This window comes from Scheffersomyces xylosifermentans (assembly GCF_036884685.1).
Source record: "Scheffersomyces xylosifermentans strain CBS 12540 chromosome Unknown RJT20scaffold_7, whole genome shotgun sequence".
Taxonomy (NCBI): domain Eukaryota; kingdom Fungi; phylum Ascomycota; class Pichiomycetes; order Serinales; family Debaryomycetaceae; genus Scheffersomyces; species Scheffersomyces xylosifermentans.
In genome coordinates this window covers 1,633,273-1,649,177 of record NW_027042945.1, presented here as the reverse complement: position 1 = coordinate 1,649,177, position 15,905 = coordinate 1,633,273, and the positions used below count along the sequence as shown (strand labels likewise).

Below are 15,905 nucleotides of genomic sequence, written 5' to 3'. Positions count from 1 at the left end.
ACCGTAACTAGTTGGAACTTCAACAATAACGGTGTCAGTACCACCTTGAGTGTCGGTCTCAGTAACGGTAGTTGTAACAGTACCAGTCCATGTGGAAGTGATAGTAGTAGTTGGGTTTGGACCATAACTGGTTGGTACTTCAATAATAACTGTGTCAGTACCACCTTGAGTGTCAGTTTCGGTTATAGTTGTCGTGAAGGTACCGGTCCATGTGGAAGTGATAGTTGTCTCTGGGTTAGGACCGTAACTGGTTGGGACCTCGACAATAACAGTGTCAGTACCACCTTGAGTGTCTGTCTCAGTAACAGTAGTGGTGAAGGTACCAGTCCAGGTAGAAGTGATGGTAGTAGTTGGGTTTGGACCGTAGCTTGATGGGACCTCAATAATAACTGTATCAGTACCACCTTGAGTGTCAGTCTCAGTTACAGTAGTTGTAACAGTACCAGTCCATGTGGAAGTGATAGTAGTAGTTGGGTTTGGACCGTAGCTTGATGGGACCTCGACAATGACGGTGTCAGTACCACCTGGAGTGTCGGTCTCAGTAACGGTAGTTGTAACAGTACCAGTCCATGTGGAAGTGATAGTAGTAGTTGGGTTTGGACCGTAACTGGTTGGTACTTCAATAATAACAGTGTCAGTACCACCTTGAGTGTCTGTCTCGGTTATGGTGGTGGTGAAAGTGCCAGTCCAGGTCGAAGTGATAGTTGTAGTAGGGTTAGCTTCTGGAATTTCTGGAAGAGTCTTACATTCGGTACATTGAGCTGGCAAAGCAGGGCTTGGAACTGGACCAGAGTAAGTGACAGCACCAAATAAAACAGAAAGTAATCCAACGTCATCATCAGTAACGATGCTGAAGAGATTCTTGTCGTAACCTGTACCAATCTTGAACTTTTGAGATAATAAACCGGCACCACGAAGAGTCAAAATACCGGATGTTCCATCATAATCCCAGGCGTCAAGCAATGGAGGTAAGTTAATAAGAGGAATATCTAATCCAATCTTGTTACCATTACCAAATCCAGAAACAACAAATGTCTTTGGAACACTGATAGCGGTGGCTCTAAGAGATGACTGCAGGTCTCTCAAAACGAAAATTTGATTTGGATCGACATTCAACAATGTGTTAGAGAGGAAAATACTCGAGTCCTGATTAGCAGTAATACAACCGTGACCAACAATGTTTGTCAACTGGGTGTAAAGCGAGTTGTACAAACAAATTTGACCATTGTTGTTGATAGTACTTAATGGAGTACCAAGACTGACAACACTGGTTGATCTGTGGTTCTGGTAGAAGACCAATAAACCATTGTTATCCCACACTGGGGAAGTGAGAGTAAAAACAGGAATACCAACTGAACCGTCACCACCTAAGTACATTTCACCGTTGTTAGTGAAAGAGATACCAACAATGTTGTAAATTGGTGGGGTCAAAGATTTCAAAGCATCGAAGGAAACGATACCATCGTTCTTGAAGTCGCCTAATGCTGGAAGGAGTGTAACAGTTAATGCAAGTAAACTGGATGAACTTGAGATATACAAACCAGAACCGGTTCCGACATCAACAGAACCAAGGAAAGCAGTTACAAAGTTGTCAATAATAGACCAGTAGACACCATCCTCGACGGTGACTCCGTTAAGGCCAACACTTAATAAACCTCTGTCAACAGTGTTCTCGGTGATGGTCACAGCTCTTACTGCTCCTAAGAGCAAAAGAGGTGCTGCAAGAAGGTTTCTCAATAACATTGAAGTATGGATATTAATGTAATTGATTGATGTTTGAAATAAATTACTCAGTAGATCTTGCGAATAACAATGGCTTTATATAATAGCATCTTGGCTACTTTCTATTCTATAATTGATAATACTTTCACTATTTTGTTGCAATCATGATTATGGAACAACACTAATTAGGAAATTTCTTTGGAGCAACATTGTGCAGCTGGTACTGCAGGCAGTTCATGCATAATCTAGTTTCGCCTCTACGAAAAACACGATGAAGCTGTGCATATTCTCACATGAATGTGATATCAAGATCCCAAATAGGTTCTTTTTGCAATTATGTCTTGTCCAAGATATCAAGTCTAAGGATGCCTTTTGTAGAGCCTCAAGCTTGCACCTGAGATTTCTGCTCTGAAACTGCGAGAAATCATTGCCATAATCCAGAGTTTTCTGCAATTAAATCAGGTCTCCTCCAAATACTATTCGTTATTCAGCTGTTGAAAAGTTCACCACGTAAATAAAAAGTTTATACTTCACAGGTCACACCAATACATCAATACCCCACATTGTACGGGGTTTTGTAACTGTTTGCATTTAGAAGCAACCTTTACCTATTACGACCGTAATCATAATTTCTAGCATACTTACTTAGCATCGTTAATGCAGCTTTGATCTAGACACTCAGGTAGTAGTTTAGACACGCACTGGACTGGTGACCCTGAAACAAAAGGCACCAACGTACATGACCCATACTTTAGAACTTGTACCGCAAATCCTCGGGTTTTTGGCCAAGACTCGCCTCTAATAGACAGTGATCGGATGCTTGTGAAAAGAACACAACGACTCAGATTCGAGATTTCGGAACCAAATTTTGGGCGCAATGTTTGTCAATCACACTGAAGGGCGTTCTTTCTTGAATTGGAAAGACAATAAAGCACTGAGGTTCCTTGAATCTCAATGGTGGCGATATCAGGCTTGTGTCTCCTAAGTCTCACGGTGATGAGTAGAACTGACATACTATTCCCAGTCTCTTTGCAAGTACATTGTAATCAGCACCCATAAGATTACTGCCACCTGAAAATAAGCATACAACATGAACCCTTTACGAGAAAAATCTGCGCGCAAGTTTCGTTAATCGGAAACCTTATACATTATCGGTTACAGTTGAATAATGTCCAATCTTTGCTGACTTACCCGAAAGCAATGTTCTGAAACCACAATAAGGCTGCGTATTATAGAAATTCGCGTTTAGTCCGGTATGTGTTGAGTATAGTAAAGCTTCGTAGACATTTTAGAACAATGCAGTGGCGTGATGGAAGCTCTTTGAAGGATATCATCTACATAGACTATACGCAATCTCACAGTAACCCACTGTTCAAAGCCTTCGTTGCCTCTTTTTACATTCCCGAATTGTTCGTGATCATGAAGGAAGTATTTTTGTTACCCATATCGCTGCAAATCATGTAGCGTGCGGCTCTGTGTTGTTTTCTGAGTTGAACAAGAAGTATAATTCAATATAATTGAATGACTGAGTCCACAAACACGATAAATTACGCTTAGAACAATATAGATTAACAAAGAGAGTGAAATGTTTTCTTGGTTCATGGTTTCGTCAGAGGGTATACAAGCTCCATTGTTTTCAGATCCGCTTATTTGGTGATTTATGGAAGAATACGCGAGACCCTGCCTGCCGATTATTTTTAGTTGGACAAAAGGCACCGATGCATCCCAGTAATAATTTAGAAGAATACGCCAATTTAAACCCTATTCTTGACAGTTCCTAATCAAGCAATTCCTAAAAGTTAGAATTGTGCCTTATACAGTTCTAAGACGAATAAGAACCAAAAGCATCCGAATAGGGTAATACGAGGGTCTAGCCGGTATATAACTTTTTGCTAGGGTGCTAGGCGCCAACTACTTTCAATGTTGGGTAGGTAGTTACTTCAGCAAAATCATATCATTGGATATCAACATTACTAAAGAATTCATATCTTTGCCCTCTTTCCCTAGATCCGCCTATTGTACTATTGATTGGATCAGATTGCTTTGTTCCCATCCTGAATACTAAGCACATCTATTAATAGAACAAATGAGAATAACGATTCTATCACAAGTATGTATCACGTACCATCTGAAAAAAAAAATGTTACAATAATATGTTGGGGGGTCTAGAGAATTGGTATGCAGCAGTAATGACCTATCCTGGTAACCAAATCTCTGAGAGTTACGAATAATGCCGTCGATCAGAAGCACCACACCATCTCAGGCCCTTGCGCAATATGCATTATGATATGAACCATAATGATAAGCACCTCAGCCACGACGTTCCAGGTCAGGAGTACGTGAAACTCCCGTTTATTCCGAGAACTCGGCTTTTTCAGAAACTATCTACACGGACTTGGAATGCAATGGATCGTCAATCGTAAAACCTCAATGAACCGTGTATCCTGCTGTCTTAAAAAGGAAATTTTTATTAAATATATAGATGAATATTATTAATGCCATTCGCGAGGCTTCTTTTGCATCATAGAAGCCTTGGTATCGTGGAACTTCTAGCATCACTGGGCCCACTCAATACATTATTATACCATTCTCTACTTGTTGAGTTTCATTTACTAGAAGCTGCTGGAAAGATTTTGCAGCACTCCAACAGTTTACTTTTTCTTTTTTGGTGCCGCTAGAAATCCTTGGGCAATCTTTATGTCTTGACTATATTACTCTTCACATGTGCGTAGTCAAATATCAACAATTCTGCTGTTCAACAAGATCTCTATAGTAAACCCATTTCTTGTGTAGTCATAGAAACTTAATTCAGAAACTGACCGTATTAAGGTCGTAATTTGTGTGCACTTTTACTCATCCTGCAGTTTTTGCGCCTTAAAAGCTTCTAGTAGCTGATGGGTACGCAAAGGGCACCATGTTTATATTAAACCTGAAGAAGCTATATTGGAATAAACCATTTGAGAAGTATCTTCTACCAACTATTCCTTGTCGGGAAGTTGTAATTGACTTTTTAGAATCCTGGGCATTTTGAGCTTGTGAGCTTCCGGAGAGGGTGGACGCATTAATTACAGAAATTTAATACCCCAGTCCTCAAGAAGCACAAAACATGAACGATTATGAATTATCTCTGTCGTACTAGTTCAAAAAATGGTACCTGCTTCGCTTCATTAGGTTACGGGCACCTAAAAGTTGGAGAATAGCCATTTCTGGAGAAAACGATCGTCAGGAATAAATTTATTACGTAGACAAAGTCATTAACTCATAGAGGCAATTAGAATCTTGACTGAAACAATAATATTAGAAATTTTGTTATCAAATTGAGACAGAATCGATCATTTCATGTAGGGAATAAATCTATTTTCTCTTATGGCTCTTCAGTCTATTTTATTCCCCAATTCAGCATATTCTCTTTATAACGAAAAATATTGAAATGATTATTACCATTGTCATATCCAAAGATGGAACTCGAGGCAGCACAACAAGGTCGAGCTGAGGCCATAATTCAGATGAGCACAAGGCAATTCATGTGGAACTGAGTTCTTTCATTACATCTATGACGTATTTACCTGAACGCTCCTCATGTGCACTTACTGTGTAACAAACTTGAAATAATTACGAAACGATGATCCATGAGTGCCCCGGTGAAGCTCAATCTAAGAAACAACACATAAGGATTAATGAGTGGACCCTGAAGTAGAAATTAAGTATTGGATTGGAAATCATCAATTGCAATTGCCCCTTTCGGAATATAAATCAAAATAAAGTTCAGTGTACATATTACACTTTTTGGTCAAAGACGTTATGCTCTTGTATACACACTGAAATGCCGTATACGGCTGACTTAACTATGTACTTACTTTCAATGCTACATACGAAGTAATTCAAGAACTCACAGCCTAAATGCACATTAATGGAGCCGACAAGCTAATATTAAACGAATGTTAGCAGTCTCACTACCATGTTTTACGGCAGTTTTCAATTTTCCTAATATTTCCAAAACAATTGCTAAATTATAAACAATTTGAGAATTCTACAGTAGTTCTCTTCAAAGTCCTCAATTGTTGTATCACACTTTGATAAGTCTCAAATGTTTAAATGTTGTCTTTTCAATTACTAGGGTCATATCAGCGAGCTTTTTGGAAATCTTCGTGGTAACTGCTACTCGGGACGAATATCGCAAAAGAAAAAGCATCATTCGGATATATCGCTTTGTACCAATATCTTTGACCACGAGCACTGAATACCCAGCAACTGGCTGCACTGAAAGAGCAATTCTCTCAACAATGGCCTACCCATACTGACAGCGAAACAAGGTAGCAGTTCCACCCGACAACGTAAGCAATTTCATAGTGTTCATTGTCTAACCGTTACCATAACCTCATTCGCATCAGTCTTGCTTCCCCTATTACTAATCTCAGCAATCAACCCTCATTTTTTTTTGCAACGTTACATTGGAGATTCCCCCACTTTAAAGTGAAAAGTTTGGGGAACGCAGTATCACCACCAACACATATAATGGTAATTGCTGCCCCTTGTACATTGCAAATTTCACTTTTCTTTATAGGAAAGAGTAATTGGCCAGTTACTTTCACATCAATCTGTCTATTATGTCATTAACATTAAACTGGGGTATTCTCGGAGCGGGAAATATCTCCTCCCAATTTGTTCACGACCTTGTATTAAACAACTCTAGAGAGGGAAGCGAGGTAAAACATATTGTCAGAAGTATTGGATCTTCGTCAAACAGCAAAGGGCATGAATTCGTCAAATCAAACAACATTACGAAGAATAACAACCATGGTTTTGAGACCGTGGTACAATCATATGACGAATTCTATGCCAATCCTGATGTTAACATCGTTTATATCGGTACTCCCCATACATTGCACAAGGAGCAAGTCATTAAGTCATTGGAGGGAGGAAAACACGTTCTCTGTGAGAAGCCATTCACCGTCAACAAAAGAGATGCCGAAGAACTCTTTAAGTTAGCTAAGTCCAAAAACTTATTTCTTATGGAAGCAGTGTGGACAAGATTTTTCCCATCCATTGCTCTCTTACAGAAATATATCTTCGAAGAGAAGGCATTAGGAGAAGTCCACAGACTCTTCGCTGATTTTAGTTTTGAACTAGATTTTGAAAACCTGCCTCCAGAGTCTAGAATGAGAGATATCAGATTGGGAGCCGGTGCATTATTGGACATCGGTATCTACACCATCACTTATGCCAGGATCTTACTTGATAATAAAGTGGGAGACGAACATACCAAATTTGACTTTAAGTCGTTTTTGACTTTGGATCCAACTGATGGTGTCGACTACAATACTTCGATTCTCTTAAAGTATGACAACGGAAAGCAAGGAATTTTGACTTCCAGTAACTACGTCAACGGAGCCATGCCATATGTGAGATTGGAAGGTACAAAGGGAGTTGTGGAAATGTTCAGCGACAACCCAGCCCGCCCAAAGAAGTTCACGATTCTGTTCACCGATGGAAGAGAGCCAATTGAATACGAAGATCAATCTGGATACAATGGATTCATCTATGAGGCAAATGCCATCGCCAAAGACATTGCAGCTGGTAAGTTAGAGGATGACATTATTCCTCATGCTGAAACCCTTTTGGTGATGCTGGTCATGGATCAAGTTAGAAAAGACAATGGTTTAGTTTACCCTCAAGACAAGTAGATCCATGCCATCCACCGACCAAAGACGAAAGCTTGTCAACTTGATTGAGCACCTTACTTTCGCTTCATATTACGATTCGCTTACAAACATATACAATTATATATATATATCTATATGCAAATACAAACCCTTAGTATACACACATATACACATACATCCGATATACTAATACAGTGCTTCACTATTTAATTTTGCCAATCTTGACCCATAAATATAATCGGAGATTTGCGTATATGCGGTTCCGTCATTTACCGCTTTTGTAAACTTATGTCATCAGCTGCGAAAAAGATCAGATAATTTTAAGTGGATACTATAGTTTATGGAACCTTTTTTTGTATGGTTAATCATCTCTATTATCTCTTTTATTCTTGTCACTGGATCGAGATTATTTAATAATTGTCGATTGAGAGGAGAAGACCAAAACTAAAATCATGAGAAAGTTAGCTTTCCCTCTAGCCATCCTTTTGGCCCACTCTTCTTTGAGCGTCTCTCAGTCAATGGATGCAAATTCAATGAACGTTACCGACATAGAGTTTTTGACCAGTATTATGGAATTCCTAGAGCAGTATAAGAGGAATTTTCTTCCACAAATGGCGAGAAGTCCTATTCTGAGTCTTTCGACTTCAACAAGTATTATTCAGTCTACCCGCTCTGTCCCAATTACTTTGACGCTACCAACCCCAGAACCTTACATTCCTAGAACGTCTTACGGATCTTTGCCGCCTTATCAAAGAAATGCTACTTTCAACTTAACTCTCCCGTCATTTGGAAGCCTGACATCGAAGGTTACTCAAGCCTCTGCCAATAAGCCCCACAAACACTTTGCTGCCGGATTCTACATCGAAAAGGAAAACAGCGACCTAGCCGACGACGATTGTGATGAAGAACCGGAAGAAGATGACTGTGACGAAGACGACGGGAAAAAGAAGTTCTGGTTCTTACCATTTTCCAACAAGGATAGTAACTACACGGAAAGAATGAGTACGGTGGATGCTACTAATATGACACCAGTTCATGAGAGAGTCTGGCTCTCCTCTTCATCGCTAGTTACTTCAGCTGAGGTTGGAACCCATAACTTATTCACTTCCAGCTCATTGAAGCTCTTCAACGAGCTGACAACAAACCCAAATTTTATGATAGTCAACGACTCCACTATGCGCCATTCACTGCCACGTTATTACCAGAATACATTCTCCAGTTTCGCTAGATCTAAGGCGCTCTACAAAAGGATGAACTACTCTTGGATACCCCTTCTGTTGGCAGCTTTAGTTTACCTTTTCTAAAACTTCTACTAATATATTTTATGATATTAATGTGTTTATGTGTGTATATTGAAATCATGTAGTTCAATGAGAACATTTCATATTAAGGGAAGCAACCAGAGTATTAGGTTTCGTTTCTACTCTTGTAACGCACGTAAACGATCTCTCATCTCATCTAGAGCTTCTACATCTTCTTCTTCCGGTTGTTCGATTTGTGGCTCCTCCTCGACGTCTATGCTGTTGGAAGGTACTTCATTGTTTATCTTGGAGAACTTGTCTTCTGTCAAGCTGGCTATGATCTTATTAACTTCGTCCTGAGACTCGCTTTCCAACTCCTCATCTTCTTCAAAGTCCAAGTCCACCATATCGTCCATCATCTCATTGATTACACCTGCTTTCATCAACTCCTTGGAGAGCTCTTGCATTGTTCCCAGCACAACACCAATACGAACCAACTGATTCACGTCCCTCATCACTGCTGTCAGCGAATGCAACGACTGGGTCAATTTATTCATTTGCCACTGTTCATTTATCGACATAGAGATAGAGTCTATTCTAGTCTTGGAGGTGTACAACTTGTTGTATTGTCTATTTACATTGATCAACTCCTTTGCATAGAGTTTGGCGGTCTTATAGTCTTTCTCTTTGGCCGCTTTCCTTATGAGTCCTTCTGTTTTCTTCTTCAATGGTTGTAATTGATTCATTGATTTGTCTAACTCCCTCTTATTCTTTCTCAACAATTGGTTGATGCTTCTCATCTACAAATGACAGTTAGTATGTAATGCAAAAGGTACTCACAGCCGTTCGATCAGCATCAAAATAAACACATACCTGCTCCTTGGGGTCTGGACCCCATATAGCCTTCTTCAAGTAGTCCATCTTGACTATCTTCTATGTATATTACCTTGTGTGTGTGACTGTGGTCTATCAAACATTTATTTGGCGATAACGAGTTTTCGCTGGGGTTTGGATTTTTCCGCTCCATAGTTAAGGTCACATAGTTAAGAAGGTAGTTTAGTGTGTGAGCATAGTCAACGAGGTAATTAGTGTTGTAGGCATGTTTAAGAGAGAATGCAAGAAAAGTATGGAATAATGCAAAATAATAACGATATTGTTAAGGGATATCCGGGAGAAAGAGATACCAATGTGAAGAGGGACAATATGCTTAAGAAGTTTACGAAACTATGTAGCAGGAATGAAGTATAGGTACAATCGAACGGCTACTTGCCATAGTTAGGGAAAATGGGCGCATAATAGTGAGAACAGCTTTGAGACTGGCCAAGATCAGAGATACATTTCGGAGCTCAGTAACGAGAGTAAAGCCGAATTATAAACTAAATACACCTTGTAATTTATATCGGTTAGCAATTCATAATTCCATGTAAGTTAGAAGTCACACGTTTCACATATACTATATGCCACCTATAATTAGCTCTCACAAGATGATAAGAACACATATCTCATACCCCTAATCTGTCGCACGTCAATGCATAGCCGCAGATAACTCGACCCAAAGAGGTTAGACGGGATAACCGGACAATTGGGGTATACGTGTTTGGCCACCGTAATTAATGGTTATGTGTCTTTTCGAAAAAAGCATAAAACAGGAGAGATTCTGGTTTATTTAGAACTGTTCTTCATTTCTTCGACTAAATGCCAACATGAGTGAATATCATATTACGGAAACAAACACACCAGCACAGATTGCACTCTTCGTTTTGGCTTATTTTTGCCCTGTGGTATCAATTTTTGTAGTTAAGGACTACTCCTTTTTTAACAAGGAATTACTCATTACATTGATCCTAGGGTTTATTGGGCACAAAATAGCCTTCGCTTATGCTGCATTCATTGCTTTGTTAGAGTTCCCACAATTTAAATGGAGTTACTATGCTACAGCGAGGGCCCGCCAAAATCTTGTACCAAGGGTTAATGGCTACTAGAGTTATTGAGGCATCATCTTCTTTCTACAGCCAGTGAAGGACCAGATGATTCTTTTCATGTTAATTGAATGTGACGGCACACGCAGCATGCTAATAAAACATGCTGGGACCTTTTTAGCTCATTGACAATGTGACAGTAAGATTCCATACTGGGTTCTTGTCATAGTACATTCGCCGCCCTGATTCTTGTATAGTATTACGTGATCGGTTTTCATTATGATTACTGAATCCCCACGGAATATGTATAGCAAATGCCAAACTTAGCTTTTTTCAGTTTCGGAGAAATCATTACTTCAAGTCCCCAAAATATTTCAATTCTAATGGGTTTAGCATTATAAAATAAAATAATATAGTGGAGTCCTTTTGCAGCCCTTGAATTTCGCTTGGCCTACAGCTTATCTCTAAGTAAAACGTCAACTCACACCTCACTGATTTACCCACCATTAAAGGAAGCATTCTTCTACTATTAGAAATGTGTGCCAGAGGTACTACACCATTTGAGAATTACAACTACTTGGGTCCATGCTGCATCTCCTGTCATTTTAGTTTACAAACCATAATATATAATAGGTTTAAAATATCTTTATAATATCGTTATAATATCTAGCCACAATTACAATTTCGCACTGTAATTGAACGTTTCTGCACGGCACGAACTCATGACCTCACTCTCTTAATATTCCATACTGATTGTCGTTCTCATCATTATACTTCCACTCTCATAGTCACTACAGTCACTACAGTCAATCCACCGTCATCACTGTCAATCCACCGTCTCATATGGCTGTCATACACAGACACACCCTCTCTCACACATCTTTCAAATCTACTATCTACTACACTACCACTCCACACTACCACTCTCACACTTGTCCCTATTTGTACTTGTCCCTATTTTACTACGCCACTTTACTGATCGTCGTTCTCCTTCCTCCCTCACACTCTCACACTCCCTCACTAGCTGCCAAATATAGAATCATTCCGTGAGCTTAGTTCTGATTCCGTGCGAAAAAATGATTTACAACAGCGGCTCGTTTCACCGTCTCTCTTTTTTTCTTACTCCTTTTCTATTACAGCGGCTGCTTTCATACTGCTACGGTACAGTATGATACGGTGTGACTTTGCCCTTTGTTCTATTATATTATATATGTATAAATATATATAAATATATTTAGATCATATACATTATAGTGAATACTTGTTGATAAGTTTTTTTCCTTACAACTTGTACTGGTATCACAAAATTTCAATAGACATCCTCTAATACAACAATGCCAGAAGCTGTAGTAACCCCTTCTCAGGATCATTCTCGCCACTGCGATTCAATTCCAGGTAAGGTTATCCTCATTTTCGGGGCCTTTGTCTTGCCCCCATTGCCTATCTTCCTTTTACAGGACTACTCTATCTTCACCAAGGAGTTCTTGGTGGCAGTGATATTGACTGTTCTTGGCCACATTCCAGGGACAATTTATGCTGTTTTCTTTATCTTGGTTGAGTACCCTCGGTATATCGCTAACACACGCAACGAAGCCGGCTACAGAAGAGTCCCTGATGATGAAGAGGCTCTTTTGAATGCTGAGGAAAGCACTTCTCATGAAGATGATCCACCATCAGGTGCTATTCCAGTGTTTGGAATCAGCCTTCCACAGCAACACGAGCAACCAAAGGTGGATCAACAGTTCCAAGAATCACTTGTTGACACTAATGAAGGTTTGCCTCCTAGCTACGAGGCCATTGCTGGTCCAAGCACCGCTCCAGTTGTTTCTGATTCTAAGCTGGAGGCTGACAATAAGGTTCAACACAACTAACAGGGATAACCACCACTCATCAGTTGCCTTGATGGCATGGGCTGTGATTTTTAGATAAGACTTAATGTATAATACATGTGACATTGATAACTGATGACATTGATAACTGATGTTGTAAGAGAAACTGAAGGAACCAAAGACCCCATTCAAGAAGTCGATTTCAACAAGATTTCAAAAAAATTCTCTGACTCTAACCATACTAATGTTGATGAATGAATATTAGTCTAAACTCCAACCTTGTCACAAAGAACTTACATGTAAAAACTATCATACATTCATAAATTTACAAAATTATGCAACTTCTTCTTAAGACAAAGCATTGTCGATGGCCACCATCGCCTTGGCAACAAAGCCTTCTAAGTGGAAAATACTCTTTTGGCCCAAACTTAATCTCTCGTCAAAGACCGATCCTAAGTCAACCAACTCTTCTATTAAAGTTTGCTGTGTGAACAATTCAAGCAAATTAAAGAGGAGAGTCTTCAAAATAGTTCTCGCTGGAATACAATGCGAAAGCAACTCGTACATAGTCACTCTTACCTTTGCCAATGTTGCAACGTTTCTATTTTGTCTGATTGTAACAGACAAGTTTCTGATCAATACCTCCCAATCCAAATTAATGATAGAAAGTGAACTGTTGTTCAATGCAATGGTTTCGTTCTGCATAGCTACCGTTTCAAAACTTAATAGAGCCTTTCTGAGGTTTCGATTAGAATTATCTGCTAAGGTTCCCAAGAACTTATTGATTTCAGCCTCATTGGTAGAACTGAACTTCACTGATTCCTTTCTGGCAACATGAGACAAAATAGAGCTGATTTCTTCGGTGCTAGGACTAGGTATTCTAATAAGTAAAGTTCTCGATTTGATGGGAGGAATGATGTTAGAAATCGAGTTACACACGAGAATCAATCTGATATTGGAGGAGTATTTCTCCATGGTTCTTCTGAGAGCAGCTTGCGCATCTCTTGATAACGAGTCGGCTTCGTTAATGATGACCACCTTGAATCTGTGCTTCGTTTTCGAGGAGCTCTGATTATTGAAATCAACCTGTTCTATTGAAGCGATATCCTTTAACAAGTCTTGGATCACAACTCTATCATTGTTACCCATATCTGAAGGCGTGATCTCCAAATGGTATGCTGAGCTCAACACGTTAAACTCCAACTTTCTGTTGGACGAGGTGACGAACGTCTTGACGTCGATCTTCAATTTTTCAACCTGAGACCCAAAGATCTCATTTAAAGTAGCGTATATCCTCGTCTTCTTACCTGCTCCACTGGGTCCATAGATCAAGAGATGAGGAAAGTCACCAGAACGGGCTAAAGCCTGAAGGTTCTGGGTAATTGTTCCATGGTATGACAACAGTCCCAAGTTTTTTGGTCTGTATTTATCTACCCACAACGACATTTTGGCAGCGTATCAATTGTTATGCTAATATCTATATTCTACAATATGGAAATAAACCAATCCACAATAGTCAATTTACTCCAATATTTAATCTCAAACACCATCTATTAAACATACTCTTAACTATGAGCTTCACTGAAAAATGCACCATACGCGTTTTTACTCTGTGCTGTATATAGTGCTTTCACTTTTTATTCAAACCAGTGACATCAAATTGTTCAAACCAAAGGTGTAGAAATTATTAATACCACTGTCCGGAATTGTTTCATACCAGAACAAATGATGTTCCTGCGCGCACTAGACATATGTTACTGCTGCATAGGTCTTTGAGCATGTGATAGCGTTTAAAATGTGTATTAGGTAATTGTTGGATGTGTTCAAACTGTTTATTTAGCACTAAGGAAGTATATAAAGTTCTTACTCATACTATATAATTTCACCATAGCTATTATACTCCTAATCGTGAAAATCTTTCACGTTACTATGATAACAGCCTAATCCAAACTTCTCTAAGGTTCGAAAACCAACATTACGGTGTCCTGCAATTTGTTTTCTGTCATATCTATGGGTGCAAATGTCTTATGAGTACTCAAGTGAGTGTTGAGTGTGTAAAGTAGACTGAGTTGAGCATATAACTATAGTGGCTACAATGTTATTATTGAGATCTTTTGGTAGATTTTAGTTTATTATTTCGGTCGCTTCGATCGAAGCAACATGAATTCTATATACGGATATGCAAAATTTTGGGGATTCACTGGAGAGTAAAAAGAAGGCCAGAAGCCGACCCGGATAAAAGCTAAACGGGAACGGTCTTCGACATGGTAGCGGCGCACAGACTGAGGTTGCATGGGGAGTACAACACAAAGTCCACGCTATGAAATGGACAATAACAAAGCTCTCTGGGAACTGTTGAGGGTCCTCTGGTAGAATTTCATCATATGACTTCAATTCTCTACCGACTGAGGCCAGTATATGTACTATACTGCCATGTGTATTACTAGGGAGCAGAGACCGAGTTAGTGGCTTACGAGAATTTTCTTGGTGCGAAAATTTAGGCTTTTTGCAATTGAGCCACAGTATGTGGTTCCATACCATGACAAATCAACATAGCAAAAACCCCGTATTCTGGGTAAGGTAAGCTTCAGAATGTGTTATTGCGCGTTATTCCGCTTGGTGTCAGTGGATTTATTGTTGATCTAAATCTTTGGCTTGGTTCTGATGAAATGAGATGGACATTCGTATCCACCAGGGTTCTTCTGTAAGTATGCTTGGTGGTAGTCCTCCGCATCGTACCAGATTTTAATAGGCTCGATAACCGTAGCAATTTTGTGGTTTGGGTACCAGGTCTTTTGGTATTCTTCCTTCAATTTCAAGGCTGCTTCGAGGTCCTCGTCAGTCTCGGTCAAAATGGCAGATCTGTATTGAGTTCCCACGTCAGGACCCTGGGAGTTGACTGTAGTTGGGTCATGCATTCTGAAGAATATATCCAAGAGTTCCTCGGTAGAAACCTGAGATGGTTCGTATGATAACTGAATGCTTTCCACAAAGTTGGTGGCACCAGAGCAGACTTTTTCGTAGTTGACATTACCTACGGATGGAATACCATTGGCATAACCCACCTTGACGTCAACCAACCCTCTCGAACCGAATTGTTTTCTGAAAACTCTCTCTACACCCCAAAAGCAACCAGCGGCAAGGGTAAGCAGCTTAGATGTATTTGTAGTTGCTAGCGTAGGAGAAAACTTGGAAGTAGTCATTTTGCGAAGATAATTAATTGTGACAGTATAAGTATGGAAACTATTGCAAAAGCTCTGAAGCTTGGTGTAAATTATATGTAAATGGTAAAAATTAGAAGCGATATTACTGTTTCTAACAAGGTATACTCTTCCTAGACAAATGTTTTAAATTCTAGCAAACCTGGCTCTATATTTATATGTGTGGTTCCTATTCTACAGAATCAGCCTATTAGTAAGATCTCTGGAAAAGTTGTGAAAATTCCTATGGCTTAACTGTGGCCAAAAAATGACTCTTTGGTGTGTTCACGTGACATCCATCATCAAATCGGGCTTCTATCTCGATCTTACA

At 39.5% G+C, this 15,905-nt stretch overlaps 7 protein-coding genes across 7 annotated transcripts; 3 read left to right on the top strand and 4 right to left on the bottom strand. All coding sequences in view use genetic code 12, as the record gives it.

The window, feature by feature from the left end:
- Window positions 1-298: 298 nt before the first annotated feature.
- On the bottom strand, window positions 299-1,743 carry RJT20DRAFT_146681 (hyphally regulated cell wall protein; the record flags this gene model as incomplete). The annotated part of the gene is made up of 2 exons (XM_064918876.1): window positions 299-378; window positions 444-1,743. The coding sequence occupies 2 exons, from the start codon at window positions 1,741-1,743 to the stop codon at window positions 299-301; spliced, it is 1,380 nt and encodes a 459-aa protein (XP_064772838.1).
- Window positions 1,744-6,228: 4,485 nt separating this feature from the next.
- RJT20DRAFT_130945 (uncharacterized protein) lies at window positions 6,229-7,567 on the top strand. Its single transcript, XM_064917896.1, has one exon. It carries the CDS (start codon window positions 6,330-6,332, stop codon window positions 7,404-7,406), a length of 1,077 nt encoding a protein of 358 aa, XP_064772837.1. The 5' UTR covers window positions 6,229-6,329; the 3' UTR covers window positions 7,407-7,567.
- An 11-nt stretch (window positions 7,568-7,578) lies between these two features.
- On the top strand, window positions 7,579-8,700 carry RJT20DRAFT_130944 (uncharacterized protein). Its single transcript, XM_064917895.1, has one exon. It carries the CDS (start codon window positions 7,838-7,840, stop codon window positions 8,687-8,689), a length of 852 nt encoding a protein of 283 aa, XP_064772836.1. The 5' UTR covers window positions 7,579-7,837; the 3' UTR covers window positions 8,690-8,700.
- Window positions 8,701-8,747: 47 nt separating this feature from the next.
- Window positions 8,748-9,990, bottom strand: VPS24 (ESCRT-III subunit protein). Its single transcript, XM_064920960.1, has 2 exons — window positions 9,500-9,990; window positions 8,748-9,426 (listed from the first exon to the last, which is right to left on the bottom strand). Exons 1-2 carry the CDS (start codon window positions 9,545-9,547, stop codon window positions 8,806-8,808), a joined length of 669 nt encoding a protein of 222 aa, XP_064772835.1. The 5' UTR covers window positions 9,548-9,990; the 3' UTR covers window positions 8,748-8,805.
- A 1,889-nt stretch (window positions 9,991-11,879) lies between these two features.
- On the top strand, window positions 11,880-12,416 carry RJT20DRAFT_137088 (uncharacterized protein; the record flags this gene model as incomplete). The annotated part of the gene is made up of 1 exon (XM_064918543.1): window positions 11,880-12,416. One exon carries the CDS (start codon window positions 11,880-11,882, stop codon window positions 12,414-12,416), a length of 537 nt encoding a protein of 178 aa, XP_064772834.1.
- A 153-nt stretch (window positions 12,417-12,569) lies between these two features.
- Window positions 12,570-14,163, bottom strand: RFC5 (replication factor C subunit 5). Its single transcript, XM_064920959.1, has one exon. It carries the CDS (start codon window positions 13,818-13,820, stop codon window positions 12,723-12,725), a length of 1,098 nt encoding a protein of 365 aa, XP_064772833.1. The 5' UTR covers window positions 13,821-14,163; the 3' UTR covers window positions 12,570-12,722.
- Window positions 14,164-14,842: 679 nt separating this feature from the next.
- Window positions 14,843-15,733, bottom strand: MXR1 (peptide-methionine-S-sulfoxide reductase). Its single transcript, XM_064920958.1, has one exon. The coding sequence runs from the start codon at window positions 15,575-15,577 to the stop codon at window positions 15,017-15,019; it is 561 nt and encodes a 186-aa protein (XP_064772832.1). The 5' UTR covers window positions 15,578-15,733; the 3' UTR covers window positions 14,843-15,016.
- Between the last annotated feature and the right edge of the window lie 172 nt (window positions 15,734-15,905).